Source organism: Eptatretus burgeri, chromosome 3, assembly GCF_056783735.1.
Source record: "Eptatretus burgeri isolate ZD-2024b chromosome 3, Ebu_testis_v1, whole genome shotgun sequence".
Lineage (NCBI taxonomy): Eukaryota > Metazoa > Chordata > Myxini > Myxiniformes > Myxinidae > Eptatretus > Eptatretus burgeri.
In genome coordinates, this window is record NC_140963.1 from 125,443,660 (window position 1) to 125,463,196 (window position 19,537).

The 19,537-nt window shown below is 45.1% G+C and overlaps 1 protein-coding gene across 4 annotated transcripts in view; it reads left to right on the top strand.

Annotated features, from left to right (window-relative positions):
* SLCO3A1 (solute carrier organic anion transporter family member 3A1) overlaps nt 1–6,845 on the top strand; it is a 135,446-nt gene extending 128,601 nt beyond the window's left edge. For all 4 annotated transcript variants that reach the window (XM_085875482.1, XM_085875485.1, XM_085875484.1 and 1 more), the window contains 2 exons: nt 5,665–5,729; nt 5,895–6,845. In XM_085875482.1, coding sequence (XP_085731608.1) covers nt 5,665–5,729; nt 5,895–6,232 — 403 coding nt within the window. In that variant the 3' untranslated portion in view covers nt 6,233–6,845. The remainder of the gene's footprint in view (nt 1–5,664; nt 5,730–5,894) is intronic.
* The last annotated feature ends 12,692 nt before the right edge of the window (nt 6,846–19,537 follow it).

A 19,537-nucleotide genomic window follows, 5' to 3' on the forward strand; every position in this document is an offset into this window, starting at 1 on the left:
AACCAATGATGCCTCCACTGGTCTTGCTGTCCCGATTTAAAGTCTGCTCTATGATCTGATCACACACAACACTATTAATCCATAACAAGTATGCCATTGGGCAGTCCATTTGCCGTCCATGAACGCTTGATAGGTGTCTGGGTGGGAGTGCTCTCGCCCGGCCATTTCCAGCCAGTAAACGGGTAAGTACCTTGCATAGTTTAGGTGATCGTAAGCAAAGTACCAGGGCATTGACGCTCTCGTGATCGCAAGGTGTTTCGGCCAGTTCGAAGTACGAGTTGCCCGTATAAGCTCGAGTGCTAGCTCCACCATTTCCATGTAGGAGCACCAGAATGTGAATGTTTTGCTTGCTGCACATTGCTGCTGTTTGAAGTCGCTGTAGCGTGTGAACATTTCTGAGACCTCTTGCGATGACAGTAACTGTTCGAACAACGGAGATGGAAACGTTTCCTGGAGACGCTCTATACACCTCTCGAATCGCACACGTGTCTCCTCTGCAAGGGAGTCCATGAATCCTCGAAGCATAGTCTTCCTAGCGCTTCGTAGACGAGCTTGTGACAGCGCAGACTCCTGTTATAGTGGTGGCCGTTTATTACTGAATTTGCAGAACGCTGATCGACAATACCAGACTCTATTATGAGGTCTAGCAGACCTGCGTCTCTGAATCTTTTGCCGATCACGCCTCGGAAGCTCATGAGTTGGTGGAATTCGCTGAGACGAATGACCAACCTTTCTGTCAACTCCGGGTGCAACCATCAAATCTCCTGCGCCTTACTGTAGATCGCAAGGTCGAAGACTAGAACTACTTCTTCACATTGCAGTTTATCAGCCATATCGATGCTTTGGTGTAGCACCGTGTAAACGGTGTCCAGTTCCGTGGGTGATGCCTCGATCACGGGAAGGTAGATGATGGCTGACTTGGTCAACTCTTCATCCCGACGAAGGAGGGTGTTGTACCCAGTCCATGTCGGCAACCGCCCGTCTGTTTTCCAGACCATTTTCATTGTGTAATAGAGCACATCCAGCGATAGCCTGTCCTCTTGTGATGGACTGATGTCAATGTCACAACTGTAAAAGGCTGTGGTCCCTTGCCTTTTCCCGCCACCATACTTGAGAATGGGTGGTGTGTTACCAACTAATGACCGCTGACGATGGCTAATTGGAGTCACTGGACGAGCGTGCTGAATCGGCTCAGAGGGTGGGTCTTGTATCATCAATCCATTGGTGTGGTGAGTGGTCCCATGACCGGTGAGGGTCTCCTCACTGAAATCGATATTATCGTACACAAATATTGTCGGTACATTTCTGAGGCAGTTTGAGGGCAGTTTTCCCTCCTGATCAATCTGCAACAACACCAAAGCAGTTTCCAAAACCGGTGTAGTACTGACTGAGACACAATGCCCAAGCTTGTTGAGCAGTCCTAACAGTGGAGTAGAACCAGTCCAATGTTTCACAGTCAGGCCCAATGCATAGGACTTCGGAGTAAACGTCTGACCGCTTGACGCTATAGAAACAACGTCTTGAAGAACAGAGAGCATTTTCAGATGAATATGCCGTGGGAGTTCCACAAATTTCTCCAGGGTTGTCTCATCTGACAGGCCTGCTATCCATGCAATAAGGTTGTACAATGCAACAGGGATGGCTCTTTCAGCATTTCAAATGTCGAAGTCAGGAGCAAGTGTTGGCCATGTCATGTCCACACTTTGGTGTTTGTTCAGGTCATCCCTCACCATGAGTGCTCCCGAGTATAGAACATGTAAATTGAGGTCTGAGTCACCCTGCTGTGGACCCAGGCTGGCTTCATCCTCTGTAGTTGACTCTGTTTCTGTTGTAGAGCTTCTGTCTACAGCAGCAGCCTGAGCAATGGAACCAATATCAATGTCCTTCATGTACACCACTTCACTCTCAGACATTTTTGGTGGACGATAGAAAATCATGTCTGTGTACCGTTCCTGCAGTCTTTTCTTCAGTCTTGTTGCCTGGTAGTTGGCCTTATCCTGACTTCGCATACTCTGACTAAGTCATTGAACATCTCACACAACGTCTTCATTTGTATAGATTGCTTTCCATCAATGAGTCTTACCTGGATTACTTTATCACAGAAAATGTCAAATGTTGAGTCATAGTTCACTTTCTGAGTTTGGAGTTTACTTTCACTCTGTCTGTGGTATGTGTCATTCACATACTCGTAATAACATTTACGGTGATAACAAACTGCCAGCGCCAAACAGTCTTTTTCGTTTATAGTTGTCATTATTCTCACATCCCGTTCATCTCTCCTTTGCTCAGCAGTTTCCCTCGGCTTTCCTCCATCCTGTGTTTCTGCCAGGGACAACTGATCACGTTGAGATTTTCCTTTGACATGGATGAATTTGTCTTTTTTCTGGCATATCACACAAATTCTTGGCAGTACACCAGCTGATTTGCCAGCCATCCTTTCTACAGAGGTTCTGAGGGATTTTCTACGTATTTTGTGGTATGAGTGCCCCTCTTCTTCGAGTCCACCCACCACCTCACTGGCTCTAGCAGAAACTGCAGTAGTGCTGGCTTCTGATTTCCTTTTCCTGGCTTCAGCGCATTTTATATGATCCTTGTTACAAAACGACACATAGCAGAACCGGTGACAGCCGGCATCCGCAGGAGGATCAGTCATTGGCAGCAGTTTCATAATTTGATCAGCCAGAAAACGGCATTTGTTGATAGTTTAACTATCTGTGGCGTCGCACCAAGCCTTCACACACTCGCATACCTTAAGCCAGCTCTTATCCGTGAATTGCGACACTTTCTCATCTTCCTCCGTGCCCAAGTGTATGAAACAACGCATATTTGGTTGTTGAAAGACCAAAAATCACTCGAAATCACACGACAACCCTGGGCACCGCCATCTTGATTTGTTGTTTCCTGGTCGTTTCCTCCGCGATTAGAAGCACGCCATGCCCACTTCACCGTGGTAATTTCAAATGGTAATAACTGTCGGTGTGTCAACTTGTGCATATGGAAACAAGTAGGAATTTCAATGGTGTGTTCTCATGAATGTACAGGGTGAATTTCGTTTAGATTGGTGATCTGCACAACGAAACTGAACGAACCGACCCACCTCCACATGACCTATAATGGTTATAAGTATAAGTGCTGAGATATTTAAGTGTTAAGATATTGGGTTGAAGATTTTAACGGGCTCCCGCTGTCTTTTACCAATTTATAATTGATAGAACCAAGCAATAACCAAACCAAAGAGTAGAGATGTAATCAGCCTTGGTATTTAAATGGGAAACATAATGAATGTGAGAAATATCAAATAAGTCTTATTGAAGAAATAACCAGTGTAAAAGTAGATAAAACCAAGCTGTTCGTGGTCAGGAGGTTGTCAGACAAGAGCATTAAGAGAAGTTTATAATTTCATCTCTGCTCAACAAAGATACGTAAACCAAGCACCAAGTTCCAAGTTAGTCTTTGTGAATACACTCGATGGAAATGAATGTTGTAAGAAAATTAAGTTATTCCCAAAAGTAGGACATGGAGAAATATCCGTTGGTTCGCTCTGAGTATAATGAAAATATGAAAGGACTGTGATTATGTTGGGGGGAAGAAGTGCTTTAATCAGTAAGTCTCAATTTTTCATTTGCTTGAATGGGAGAGGGAGGAACTGTCTCCCATTTTGAGGCTTGGGTCAAATAGTTTTTCCCTTTTTCCCATTCATTTGAAGAGCTGTCCCAGAAGCCACATTTTACATCTGCTATTATCTGTTCAAAACTTTCCATAAACTGCTGTGGAGTCATTTGCTTTAGTGAGTCCGATCCATGACCATTGGATGTGGATCCCAGTGGAATCGCTTTGTCCTCCGTGAAAGGAATTTGGTGGTGGGGGCCCCCACTCAAGATGGGGGAAACTTTTACCCTCTGCTTATCAAACAGCTCCACCCTCGGCTTGCTTCCTTTATCCTTACTACGTAACATAAACATCGCCATCTCATGCCTATCTGCCATTTTGTGTCAATGCGCCATTTCAAGCACGCGTTTAATCTCCTCATAAAAAAACTTCTCTCCATTAAATTTCCATGCATTCTTTTCTCTCGACACTAACTCACCATATAATTTGTATCTCGATTACAGCTTCTAATTCTTTTGTATTTTAAAGCTTTTGCTCGCTCTGGGTCCAAATGTTGTGGTCCCAATGAATTCTTAAGTCCCACCCCGATGCCAAATGGCACGGGGATTCGCATCCCACTCCAGACACCAAATGTCGTGGGGGTGGCGGCACAGGTTAACCCCCCGACCAAAATTGTGGTTCCGGGCAGTTAACGCCGCCAACCCCCCGGACGGCCGAGTGGTACCTTATTAAGAGGAGGCAGACACGTTGATCGACGGAGATTTCAACACGTGCTTGGAGGGTAATGGCGGACGGGCGAAGGAGTCTGAAAAATGGAACGGACAGACAGGGAGTTTATCCGCAAACCCACTACAATTACACGAATACAGTTTCTTCAAAATAAACACATTTAATGAACATGCACAAATATTTACAAAGACAATAATTCAACAGGTAATTATCATAATAATAAATAAATAAATCCTACTGTCGAGGCCTCACTCACAAATGCAAATCCAGACAATGGGTGACACAGAATGAAAAGAACCCCCCCCCCCCTTTTTTAAGTATACTGGTACTCAGCTTGGCTCAGAGCTGATCCTTGTCGAACTTGGAATTTGGGGGGGGGGGGGGCTTCAACCAGCATGTGCAAATGGCGCCGCCACTTCTCTCGTGGCAGGGCAGACGTACATCAGGCAATCCTCAAGCAGCTTTCCACATGAAGGCTAAAAATGTGTCAGCCTTCCTCTTTACAAAGGTGCCACCTGCCTCGCACGTTCCTCACACCGACCTCGTGTGTATGCTCTGCTGATCTCACGATCCATCCTGACGGAAGCCTTTCACAATCCATACGTGCGCAAGCCTGCCTGCCCTTGACCTCGATCACACCAATCTCCCGTACTATGCAGTGGGAACCTCTCTCGCCCGATTCCCTGTGCCCTCTATTTCCTCTGGCTCTGGGGCGTGGCCTGCTCGCACCAAACCCGGGAAGGCAGGGATTCTCCTGCTCGTTTGTTATGGTTTTAGGGATGTCTTTTCCACCTTTATTTCCTGGCTTGAAATATAAAACATGGGGAAAATCACAGAGGGCAATCACGTACTGGGGAACTTATTCTTATTCCCGAGGCTAATTTACACCGCACCACCCCTCGTGTGGTGACACGTAACACTTCAGCTCACAGATTCCCTAACTTAGTTACATCAAGATGCTTTCTACTCGTCCACGGAGCAAGCAACTCAACACAACTCCCTATTAAATTCTTCCATCTACCCCACAACCGTAACAATATTCAGGGTTTTGACCTGCAGAACATTTATATGGCAAACATCATACCATACGTGGCACACAACTTGCCTCAGCCTCTTAAAACTAAAGGAAGTATACATTGGTGCAATGTGTTCCATTTGATTTTATAGAGGTCAAAGAGAGTATTTGGGTGAGGGGTGATGGGAAGGCTGGGGAGATTCGTTTGTATTAGCTTGTGGATGTCTGCAATTGTCTCCATTTACACTTGCTATTTAATTTCCAGTGATTGTTTCATTGCCACTGATTTATTGTGATCCCAATGAGTGCAGATCCGTCAAGGCAGAGCTGAAGTCGTATGCCTTGGGCTTGATTTTCCTGCTTTCTCGTCTGCTTGGTACACATGCACAATTTGATTTTTAACCCGATGTGTGGTTTCTGCTCGTCACATGATTGATACTTGTTAATGTTATCACATGAAATTAACTTATCAATGATTGATACTTATTATGTGATTGATACAACCTGTGCTTATGACATTATTATGCCTGTATTGTGACAGGGTTCATACCTGCACCACTCATCTCTGGCTGGGCCATTGATCTCACCTGTTTGGTGTGGCCAGAAAGGTGTGGGTCGGCCAGTGGAAACAACCGTGGAGCTTGTGCCCTCTATGACTACACCACCTTTCGCAAGGTTTTCGTCGGGTTCACATTAGGCTTAAAATTGTTGGCATTGTGCCTCTACGTGTCCGTGCAAGTTTTCCTTCTGGCACGGCCTGGACGTTACTCCATGGAGGACAAGCCTGATGAATTAACATTGGTTCGGCGTCGAGTTAGCAAGTTTGTTTACAATGTGGGTGACCAAGAACTTTGTGAAACTGTGGAAACAGTACTTTAAGATCCAGGTTCACATAATCACTGCCCCAAGGTTGCTGATGTCCTTATTTCGCTCTCTCTCACCGATGGGTCTGGTATCAAGTTTGGTTATGCAACTCAGGCTCAGAGTATCCTTCATGTTTTGTGGTGTCAATCAATATACAGGCTCAGCCAAAAGTCATGTATTTTTAAAAGCTTGTCTTTGTCTTGCTTATGATGCTACTAAGGCAGAGATATATGTTCAAGATCGAGGCTTTTAAAATGCTGGTCTGAACACTCTCTGCTCGGGGCTAATTTTCTGGAACAATCTCTCTCTTTCTGATTGGTTGATGATGGAAGCTTGTGCAGGATGCTAGCCATACTGTGGGTCTCACTCAGTGTCCATGTTTTGTACATCCATATATTCTTGATGTATACCTTTGACCCATGGCACAGCTGGTATTAAACTCTTTGAATCAACAGCACACCTTACAGGTGCTGATGCCAAAGTCCTTGAAGAAGTCAGATGATGGGACCAAGGGACCAATTTCCTGTGATTTATTCCCGCCAGCCACAGATCCTCAATACTCGCACTTTTTAAGCAGATTTTTTGTAGCACCTTTGTAATAAATAATTCCTTATGGGTGGATTGAGGATTTGAGCTTTTTTGCTTCGTGACTGTATTGATTGCAATGTAGTTTTAAACTTTTGTTTTTTCCCCTACAAGAGCGAGGGTCATGGAAGAACAACGGTAAATTAATAGTGGGGTAGTGGGGCAACAATTGGGCACAACAAGCATGGTGATGAGTGAACATGAGGGAGAGAGAGACGCAGAGAGAGACACAGACAGACAGACAGACAGAAAGAGACACACACAGACAGACAGACAGACAGAGAGAGACACACAGAGAGACACAGACAGAGAGAGAGACAGACAGAGAGAGAGACAGAAAAAAAAAAAACACTGAAATCAGCAAGTTTGAGGGTTGGGTTAGGAAGGGTTAATGTGGGTAATAAAGATCATGTGTCAGGATGGAGGATGATGGGAGGTGGTGGTTCACTGTTGCTTGATGCCCTGGAGGGAAGGGAGAGACAGAAAAGCCCTCCAAGGCAGATTCATAGACGAGAGAAGGGAGGAATAAAATAGTTGAAGTTTGCAGTGAATCTGGATTTTGGCCTGAAGTAAAATGTTTAACATTTATCAAACTGTTAAAGCTTAAATTTAAATCTAAGAATATCCGCACGCCTCTTTTTAAACGTTACTGTTGTCATTGTAAGCACTTGAAATTAATATTTCTTTGCAAGCGTAGGCATTTCTATTTCACACGTTCAAGGGCAGCAACAGCATAGAACTAGACCAAATCAGTTCAGTTCATTGTGCTGCTCCTTGAGGAATTCTTGCACCTGAGCAATATGATGTGTGTTAGTGGTGGGGGGTGAAGGGTGGTCATTGCCATGTTGAAAGTGAAGCCCTGACTTCCAGACCTTTCTTTTCCCTGGCTGACAGACTTGGTGGCAAAATGGTTGGAGCATCCGCTCCGAGTCTGGGAGGTCAGCGGTTTGATTCTTAACCTGGCACATGTGACTTCCTTACTTGACACTCAGAATTTAAATTATAGAACATAGATAAATTTTAAGGGTTGGCATCCATGGTGGGAGAAGGGAGGATGTGGAAATTTATTCTTAATTGCCCCCTGACCAGTGGAGCAAAGCGAAGTCATAACAATGGCATCACTGGACAATAATGAAGCAGATTTTAACTTGTATGTCGGGAATGTAGTGGTGGGATGAGCCGTGCAACCTCACACCGTGACCCAGCTGCAGGACATCATGACTATGTAATGAAAGCTGACTTTCTCTGGTGCCTCAGCGTGTTCATTTTGTGCGTCAGAGCCCAGAGCGACCCCCTTCATGGTCCACCGTGCTGTAACAGCAGCATGGCTTGCATGCCTCACACAAACTCGTCTCCAGCATCTCAGACAAAGGTGGCCAGCCATCCTGCATCACACCGTGAAAGTGTCGCTCGTTGAAGGTGCTGCATCGGAGTGCAATCCGGTAATTGAGCGAGGCTACATGCTGGGAAATATGCAAGAGGGCTTTGGCTGCACCAACATGAACCAATTCGACCATTTAGTGGATTACGAGTCAGATCCGCTCGATACACTAAAGGTCACAAATGCCAGGAAGGGATACGAGGCAGCGGCTAGAGGCAAAACAGCCTCCAAAGGACAAGAAAGCACCTCTGGCGAGTTCTGTCGCAGAGCTGGAGCTGCTGAGTCAGCCTGTGTTTGCCATACTCAGGAGGTAAGGTCAGCGGCACATTCACTAATGGACAGGCCTATGCGTATCTGGTATCTCAGCATGGATTTTGGAGCCAACAACAGGAACGAGTGCAGCATCTTCTCTGAGATCCGCGCAGGGCTGCAATCTGGCCGTTGTCCCGACTGGGTGTTTGGCTGTCACATCGGAGAGTTTTTGGTCCCAGCTCTGACTTCTGGACCTTCTAGCATACACAGTGGCGAATGGTTCACAGTGTTCTCTACTGACAGGTCTGGACGGCCTCCTGGGGACTGTGGGGGGGGGGGCGTCCCAAGATGGGCTGACATGTGGCAGGGGCTCAGCCACCCAAATGAGTTTGGTATTTGTGGAATGTACAGGTTTGATTGGTGTCATTGAGGTGAGCGCAGTGACCTGAGGCAAGAGGATAGGAATACATGGAGTGGATCTCACAACAGGGGCTCATGGAGAAATTGCAACAGAGATGGATCACTAATCCACTGAATGCGATGATGCTCGATTCATCACCGATAGTGTCAGCAAGTGGTACAAGCCGGAGGACCTTAAGGAAAAAGAAGAAAAGGAAGACCAGATGGACCAGATTTCACTGGATAAGTGCAAGTGCATGCACAAATGCATGATTGCAAACAGTTGTAAATATGTTTCAACAGCAGTTATTAAGTGTATTGATTGCTGTATTTGGGTGGTGATTAGGGGTGGGGAGGGGAGGGGAGGGAGTGATCACTCCGGTAAATGCTTGAAGGGGGCTCGTTTAAAGGGCTTTGGTGGATGAGTTGAGTAAAGCGACAGCAACAGCAATTTTGTGGGATTTGTCTTGTCAGGGGGTGAAAGGGGGGGGGGGAGGCTGGGGATTTGTTGAATCCAAGTTGGTTGTGTTTGAGGGGTTGGTGGGACGAGCAGTCCAACCTTACATGGGGGGGGGGGGTGTGGAGGGTGTGACTGTGGAGTGTGCTGATGGAGTGGTTGACGGAATGAGTAAGACGCGTGCGAGTGCCAGTTTTGGTGGGAATTAAAGCTTTTTTTATGGGCTAGAGGAGGCTTGATAAGGACCTGTTGCTGATAACATAATTTGTACAGACAAGCAAAATAATGACAGGAATGGGAAAGTTTCTTCTTGAAACCATACCAACAGGAGGAGTGTTCAAGCCAAAGTCGACAGCGAGAAGTACGACACAGTTGCAGTAAATGAGACTTGGTTTAATGAAGAGAATAGTTGGAAGACAGGACAAGAAGGCTACAAGAGGTCTGGTGTGATAAGAAAGGGAAGATATGAGGGGGTGTGCTAATCTGGGTAAAAGCCATGTATCGAGAGTTCGGAGCGACTTTAAGGAGGGAATAAATGTATAAAATTATTTGTGGATCAATACAAGTGATTTTAAGAATGGAAGGATACTTTGAGGATGCGTTTATAGGACTCCTGATATGAGGGGAGGAACCAGAGATAGGGATCCATAAAGAATTCAGAAAGAGGTGTGGAAATGGAAGGGTTTTGATTGTTTGTGATTTTTATTTAACAGGGATAGATTGGATCTAGGAACGGTGAAAGATCAGAACCGAGGAGGATTTTCTAAATCTAATCAGGATTGCTTTCAAAATCAGTTTGTAGAAAAGTACGAGGGGGCGGAATGTGCAGCATTCAATCTTCATTTAAGCAATGATCCCAATTTGGTGGAAGAGGTGAAGGTAAGAGAACATTTGGTGACGAGTGACCACAACGTAGTGTGTGCAACTGTATTGTTGATCGTTGGAGTTTAGGATAGTAGGGCCAGGCTGTTAGATTTCAAGAAAGCAAACTTTGATGGTATGGGGGAAGAGAGTGATGTGCTCCACATTGGGAAAAGTAGACGTGTGGGCAGTCTGCATCAGGGAAATGGGCAACCTTCAAGGAGCAATTGTGTAAGGTGCAAGGTCGGTATATTCCGGTGAGGTGCAAAGGTAGAGGTAGAAAGAGACCATGGTGGATGAGTAGGGAGGAAAGCAGTGTTATTAAGGATAAGCAGAGGAGGAGAGGAGATCGTGACCATACTCTGTGCAGAGTGTTGATGCTGCTAAAGCAGTCTCCTTGGCTATCGGGTACAATCCTGGACGGGTCGCCACTCCGACACAGGAGACCAGCAAGCTGGCACTCATTTTTGCCGACCGCGGAAGGATGACAGGCAGAGTCAACCCCACCTGGTGTTAATTCAACTTCTCGATCACCGAGGCTGAACTTCACAAGGCCTGTGACGCCCATCAGCTCAAAATAATTTTAACTGTTGCTTTGGTAAGTTTACAATAAGGGAAAACGTATAGGGATTGTGAATATGACATCTCCAATATGTAGAACTGTATTTATAAAGCTGTAATTGTGTTCATAACAGTTTTCGTGGGTATTTGTGTTCGTTTATTGAAAGAAGCAGGGAGGGAGGGGGAACGTGTTAAGTTTAGCTTTGTCAGTTGGGGCCGAGGGAGTATGGGGATAAAAATGGGTATAACTGGAGACCGAAGAAGAAAGGAAGAGAGTTCATAAAATGTGACGGTTGCCAAGTGTGGGCCACGTCAACAATAGGGGAAGTAGATGGTTCTTACTGTTGCAGGAAGAGTAAGGAAATAGCTCACCTGATAGTAATTACAAGGTTCAAGGAACGCGTAGATCATTTGCAGCAAGTCGCAGAATGTAAGAAATTTGGACACAATAGTTGGTTACGGTTGTGGAGTGAGGTTGGAATATTGGAAGGATATTGGAAGTGGTGACGGTGCGGCAGGGGCAGGCAGTGGTGGTGTGGCATGCGGTGGTGACGGTGCAGCAGTGGTGACGGTGCAGCGGGGGCAAGCGGTGGTGACGATGAAGTGGGGAAAAGCACAAAGCTTTTCGTTGTGTTCTCATCAGGTGAAATTCACACAAAGTGAATGAGTAATGAAGAAGAACAGTCTAATAGACACCGATCAACAAAGTCAAATCTGATTAGACGTTCACGACTGCCGCATCATCGTCTCCCAAAGGTCGAGGTGGGAGGAACTTGTTCAGTGTTCAGATCTCCAATTGGATGTTGCAGAGTCTGAAGCAGAGCCCCTTAGGCTGTTGCAGAATCCTCTTCATCACCATCTGTGATCGTCAGACGAGTTCGTGTTCCTCTTCTTCTTTGCACAAATAAGCAAAGCGAGTGGACAAACTCTTTTTGCCGACATAACATGGGGTCCGTGGAATAGATAAATGTCGCTTCAAGTATTCGGAGATGCGTTATACTTCGTCCTCTACTCAATATCTTGAAGGCGTCCACATTATAATGTTTAGCACAGTTTGCATTCTCAATCAAATGCTGTCCAGTTGCAGATACACACGACCTTGGGATTGATGCTGGGACCTTCCGACAAGCACATTCCGGCTGTATTCGTCCAAAAATATTTGCCAACGTTGGGCCCAAAGGAGAACCCATGGCCACCCCCATCAATTTGGACGAACGTAATGTTATTAAAGCTAAACTCGACATCTCTTGCAACCATGTTTATCAATTCCACGAAGACAGATTCAGAAATGAGCGGATGCTCAAGTTCCATGTCATGTAGCAAATCTGCGCATATGTTGATGGTCTCTGTCAAAGGGACATTTGTAAACAGACCATCAATGACAAAATAACACATTATATTCTCCAAACTAGTAGGACACGTCTCCCTTATGGCATCAGCAAAAGATTATTTCACTTTCACATTACATTATTACATCTGGACTGTTTAGCCTTTAACAAAGAAGAGTGGAGAAAAATGAATAAAATAAGTTATAAACATCACTAATATATAGAGGAGGTAAATATGAAAGCATTGGGGGCTTTTGATGATTAGGTTTATTTTACAAAATGGGATTGACAGCCTCCCTTATGGATATATACAAAGCATAAGAATAACATAGGGGTCAGGAGGTTTTAAGGGGCTATCACCACCTTTTTTTTTTTCATTGATGAATAAATTAAGTTGTTCCCAAAAATAAAACATGAATATTTATAGGGTCTCCAGTTGACTACTCAATTTGGTGAAACAAATGATCATGTGAAAGGAAGCTGAAGCCCAGCCCCCGGTAGGGGAGTAGTGCCAAAAGGGAGGTTTTGACACAGTAATGTGTTCCAGTTTGAAAAGGAGAAATATGAGTGAGCGTAAGCGAACGAATGTTGCGAAGATTATGTTTTCACCCCTCTCTGTCTGCTTCTCTGTCTTTCTGTGCAAGACATCTCAAAACGTTGCGGATGGATCCGGATGAAATTTTGTGGACATGTTGGGTGTGTCGCAAGGACAAATTGGTTCGATTTTAGTGAAGGTCCTAATCCAGATGTGGATACGAGAGTTATTTAATTTTTTAAGTGATTCTTCGTCATTAACAGATAGGGCCAAAAACGATATAGTACTGCATGGCATGGCATTTCATAAATGTATTGGGCCCAATATGTTCTCATGGATCAGGTATTACGTGGCAGAGGTGTGCGCTCTTCCAAGTGCCCTTCGAGTTGTAATTTGCTTTTGATGGTTTCTTGTTTAACTCCTTGATCTGTGCTTATCGATTTGTTTGATTATTGGTTTGAATTCTTGATACTTGCAAAATCGAAGATTTTTCAAGTATATTGGTTAGTCGACATTGTTATTGTCAGGTCAGGCCAGATTAGATCTGTGACTTGCTACAGGTATCATGTCAACCTGTACTAACCTGTTCCATGGTCGGGTTGTCAGTTACTAAACCGTCTTCCCCACCAGGTTTTCTGGTGAGGAGGGTGTATGATATGGACACCCAGCAGGATGAAGGACAAAACCTGACAAAGGGCGGAGGAGCTCCTTGTGAGCCAACGGCCATCCATATCTCGTGTCCAACTGTGTCTGCGGACGTCCTCCTGCAGTTGGGTTACTTCTTATTAGGAGGTTGGTGGCAGGATTTGCACTCCGGCCATTGTAAAACCCTTCATTCCACAAAACATTCCAGAAGCATAACAAAATCTGAAAACCCACTCTGTGGGAGTACCTCCTGTGCAGCTTCCCTTCGCAGGGCAACTCACCGGATGACAGGATTGGGGCAAAGCCTTTGGGACCCCCAATCTTTGATGATGGGAGGGAAACCACGGGGTAACATTCCTGGGTTATGATTGCATGAGAGTGTGTCGGAGTGGTGCTGAGGTGTTGTCCACCAGACGAAGGTCTCCTTGGGTTAACCTGAGGCGGTCCCTTCGGGTGGGTGCCTAGAATGTCCTATCCCTAAGAGAGGATGATCACCTGTCTCTGTTATCATCTGAGCTCAAGCGTTTGTTCATTGATATTGCAGGACTCTCTGAGGTTCAGAGACCAGATTGCCACGAGATCATGGTTGGTGATTACACCGACTATTGGTCTGGCTGCCCTGATGGTTACCATGCTCAAGGAGTTGCTGTAGCTGTGTCCAATAAGCTGACTTCAATGATAATTGAGGTAACACCGGTCAACGAGCGTATTATGAGATTAAGGATTCATCACTCCTGAGGTGTCATTTCCCTGATCTCTGTTTATGCTCCGACTGAGGCGAGTGATCTCACCGTGACGGACGCATTTTATGCCACGCTCGAGTCTGTGGTTAAGAAGTGCCCCAGACGAGATACACTTCTAGTCTTGGGGGATTTCAATGCATCGACTGGAACTGATAGGGATGGTTATGAGATGTGTGTTTGTCCCCATGGGTCTGGAACTGTGAACCACAATAGCACTAAGTCTCTTGACTTAGCAAGAAGTCATGGACTTAGGGTGGCTGGTTCATGGTTTCAGTACCCACAAGCTCAAAGCTGGACTTGGTATTCCCATGCTGGCGGTGCGGCAAAGGAGATTGACCATGTCCTCGTTGATGGTCACTGGAGGATGGTCCAGAACTACAGGGTCTAACAGAGTGCTCAGTTCGTCAATACTGACCACAGCCTTGTTGTCGCAACTCTTAAGTTACATGTTAAATCCAGGAGAATGGTACAATCCCAGCAGAGGCTGGATGTTGGCAAGCTCAAGGATGAGAGGGTAACTGAGGAGTTTGCGAACATGCTAAGTGAAGATTTGGGAGGTCTGGGTGCTTTGAGGGATCCTGAGGAGTTGTGGAGTGCCTTCAAGAACACTGTCCTTGATGTTGCCAGTGGATGTCTTGGAGCTCACCGCAGGGCAAAGAAGAATTTTGTCTCTCAAGGGACACTGGATACCATTGCCCAGAGTCACAGGGCCAGGTTGAATGGCAGAGCTGAGCTGTTCAGGGAGTTGAGGCGTAAAACTGTACGTGCACTGAGGGTGGACAAGGAGGCCGATATGCAAGGGATGTGTGAGGGGGTAGAGCATCACCTGTGGGTCAATTGATCTCGTCCTACTTACATTGGTGTTGTGGGGGTAGATTCCTGCTTACTCATGACAGTAAAAAGTAAGTTCATATTACAAGCCGTTTATTCAATAAAATAAAACACTCCTGTATACAGGAGGAAGGCCCCAACCTGCCACATCGTTGCAAGCTAAAGACTCCACTCTATATTGAGTATTGTACGTATATTTGCAGTTTCACCAGGGTGTGTCTTGATAACAGGTGGAACTTTGTGAACTTTAAAATTGCAACATTGAAGGATAATTATTGGTCTGTTTTGGAGCTTGCTTACAGCCCCAGGAAAGAGTGTCAGGGGGAGATATTGTAGGTTCAGATGGTCATCAGATCAATAAGGTTTTGCAAGGTTGTTTACAACATCAGAGGAAAGTGTGCATTCTGCCCTCTCCTAGTTTTCCCAGCATATACTTTTTCAATTCTTTTCCAAAGCACTAAACTAAGTTAATTTTGCATTTCTACATTATTATAAATTGCATTTTAATAATCCAGTTTCCACAATTCCCCCTTTTGTTCAAACAGAACAACTTAATGATTTGTTCTGTAAGAACAAACCTGCTAAAAATTTAAATTTGTCATTTGGCTTGCGGCAGGCTCGTTTCCACCTCGTCAGCCAAACTTGCGCTCCTTGGTGGATTGATACCCTTGCGAGTGGATGCAACCCCAAAGGGGGCCACCACCTCCCTATCCCACAGAGTTGGGGCACCCAGGCGATTTTGAAAGGAAAGGAACCCTGTGCACACCGAACATTATCCATCCAATCAGCAATTGCCTTTTTCACTGATACTAATCAAATTTATCAGAGCAAGCCGCTTGAATTCCTTTTCCCCCTTTAGTTTTAAAGACATCTCTATTCCACATCTCTTCATTACAATCATCCATCTGCTTTTAGTTCTTTCGCAACAATTGTTGAATTCTTTCAAAAAGGTTTTTGTCAGTTCCAAAGGCAAGAGTGTCTGTACTTTCATATTTTCCGAAAAAATACCACCACACAGTATATTCACTAAATTTTAAACTAGGTTCTTCATTTTCTGGGTTTTCTGGGTCTTCTGGATCTTCGGAGATCAGCTTTTATGAGGTCCAGGGAAACTTCATGCACCACCATCGTCACTGTGCTACATTTTCTTACACACACACCAATCATTACTTTTCTGCACGCAATGATGACAACAATAGCACTGAATATCATAAGCCCAATGATCAATATGTGGAGTATCCATGTTCCCCATCCACCTACCGCTCCCATTAACCAAGATCCGAACCCTCCTTCCTTAAAATAGTCATGGTACTCTGCAGCTACCTTCCTTACGTGTTGTACCACGTCATGGATATGTACCTTTAATGATGCCTGGGGTTCTACAACATTATTCATTCGTATCCTTATATCTATCCTTGTCCCAGTAATTTATCCCTCAATAGTTACTTGTGAGCAAACCCAACACTTGCTCTTGTTCATACTTTTAGCATGTTGTAAAGACATTGCTAAAAAGGTGTTCAGTGGATGTCTAGTTATCTCTTCATGTAACACTATGCCTCGTTTCAGGCGTACAGTGTCTACGTCCCGTTCATCCCATTTCACACGGGGTGCATAATTATATGGAAGTGTCATATCAGTGTTTGTCCCATATATGCCTTTCTCATGCAATTGGTCCTGATGTTTATCTTCTTCTTCTTCTCTGCGTACTCTGTCATGACCCATTTATTATTTCCTCTGCTCTTGACCCACCAAACATTCTGCTCTCCATGACATTCTCATAATGCCCTCACTGCCTGTTATCATCCATATTGTCACAATTATGCTTGTGCTAATCAAAAGCACTGCTACATGTATGTATATATATATATATATATATATATATATATATATATATATATATATATATATATATATATATATATATATATACATATCATAAACCTCCGGTAACATTCTTCCCGGTTGCGGATTTCCTTTCTTCTCTCTACAACTTCCTGTATGCCTTTTGCAATGAGATGCGTGAATCTTTCCTTTGCACTTCGCAACTGTGTTGGTGACCAATAATACCTGATGTGCTTCAGTCCAATGTGCCTTCAGTGCGTTCCTCCGCTTGAACACCTTGATGTACGCCCAGTTACTGGGCTGGATGCTGTGGTGTTCCTCTGCAGCTGGTTCCGGTAGTGCTTGTCTGACTTGCGAGTCAAACTCTTTGACAACCTTTGTTAAGGCAGCACAAAAGTTAATCGTTTTCTTGTCCATCATGTAAATGTCCATATGTTTGAAAGACACTTTACCAATATTTTACCCAGTGTTGGCTCAGCGGTTCGAGTGGTGGCTTGGGACCATAGAGTCCCGTTGACCACCGAACCAACACCAGGGGGTTGACTCAGCCTGTCATTCCTCCAAGGCTGGGAAAAATTAACATCAGTACACTGCCAATAGGGACACTGCATCAGCAGCAGAGCCATTCCCCAACAAATAATGCAACCAGCAGCCAAAAAGGCAGCACACACTACCAATATTATGGTGTTAACAATACCCACAGCTTCTGCACAAAATTCTGCCACAGCTGCCAATCCTGGAGCGTGCCATGTTGGTAGCACCTCCTTCTACATTCCCCTTTTGCTCGTGTGGCCACTTTCGTGAGTCAAACGACGAGCAAATCATAGTAAAAGCACCTTTCAGGCAACCACTTTACCCTCTGTTGAGACCCAAAGTTTGTTTCTGTGTTTTAACAGCAATCTATTTTTCTCCCACTTGGCTTTTTCACTTGCCTCCTGTCGTGCTGCAATGTCGTCGGTAGTCGGTGCCCTTTCCTCATAAACCCAAGGCTGGTGGCGTTAACAACTGTTTAATCAAGTTCCCATCTATCCATCTAATTACCCTTCGTTCACTTCCGTGCAATAACTTGCTCACTCTCTCCAAAGGATATCGTGAGATCTTTCATGTTCATGAACCTATGCTATCAGACAGGGCATCCAATCAACGTCCCTCCGAGAGGCGGAACATATGTTAATGCATCGTCTGTTTGCGAATATAACAGCATGAGTATTGATATCCATTTATATATTATGTATGCATATTTGTTGGGTAATGATGAGCAACTTCATAAACTACATGACAGTCTCGGCATAACCACTCGAATGCCAATTCTGCTCTTCAAAAGTGCTCCCCAACACCAGGCGACCCTTGAACATCTGTGCAGCCTCTTGTGCCCACCTGAGTTGCATATGTATTATGCCCACAGCCCACAGCCGTTACACACAGACAATGCTTTTTCACCATCATGAGTAGTTTAAATTATAAGCTCATTCATATTAACTCATTCAAGCATGTCATGGTAACCATGGTGATCAGATACCTTGACTCATGGTTCCTAAAGTTGTCATGCACACGGCTGGAATGGCACCTTTCCTGACCACCACACGTGATTCTAATGACTTATAATCGCCTCACATGGAGGACACAATCTTTCTCCACCCAAATGCCAACTATCATTGCTCAATAAACCAAACACGGGAGAAAGAGTGAAAAGTTAGCCATTTTTACTCACCCTGTATAACAAGCACAGTGTAATTTTTTTTTTTTATTTTTTTTTTTTGTATACCTTGGTCGAGGCTCGTATGAGAGCTAACACACAACTCACAGCAAGGAGGCATGAGACAAGAGGGGCGGGAGTGGAAGGGACAAAACATTGGGGAACAGACACAGGTGAACTGTGGAAGGGAGAGGGATGGGGATGGGACGGGGAACATGGCGAGGGGAAGATGTACATTAAAGGGACTTTCAGGAAGGAAAGCAGGAGAATTGAAGGAAGTGGGCTTGGGTGGATTATCGGGGGTAGAAAAGATCGAGGATTTGGATGGGGGAAGATAAGAGGTGGTGGTGAACAGCTGTTTTGAAAGCCTGGAGGGAAGAATGGGAAAGAATAGAGTGAGGAAGTTTATTCCAAAGGCGGGAAAAAAGAGGAATGAAAGAGTGAAGATGAGCAGTGATTCGTGATGTTGGTAGTTTTACCAGAAGGGGATTGTTGGCGGACCTTGAGCGCCTCTGTGGAAATGTGGTTGGGACAAATCACAGAGAGAGCAGGGGGGGCAAGGCTGGAGAGGAGTCGGTAGAAGACAGAAAGACCACCGACCAACCTGCGGTGATTGAGTGAGAGGCCCAAAGACTCAGCTTCATTGCGGGAGATGCCAATGATCTTAAAAGCCCTGGTTTCGACAGCGTGAAGTCGAGAAAGGTGGGAGGCAGGAGCACCAGCCCAGAGGGGAGAGCAGTACTCCATCAGGCTACGGACAAAAGCTTTGTAAGTGGTCAGGAGCTCAAGAGGGCCGAGGAAGGACTTTGCACGACGGAGGATTCCCAGTCGGCGACTGGCTTTTGAGGCAAGGTTGGAAATGTGACTTTCCCAGGAAAGGTCATGGCAGATAGTGAGACCCAGAAGCTTGAAAGAAAAGACTTCTTCCAGAGGATTGTTGAGAAAGTGGATGGGGGGTTTTGTAAACGGTCCTTTCGAAGAGACATAGTGAGAGTGTGAGATTTGTCTGGATTGAAAGACATGTTCCACGTGTTGGACCAGTTTGTGATTTTATCCAGATCTGCAGTGAGCGAAGAAGCTGCTGCTTGCCGGTCTGAGGGATGACAGATGGTACGGCAGAGGGTGGAGTCATCGGCAAAGAGAAATAGAGGATTTTCCAGAGAGTCCGAGAGATCATTGATGAAAACCAGAAAAAAGAACAGGG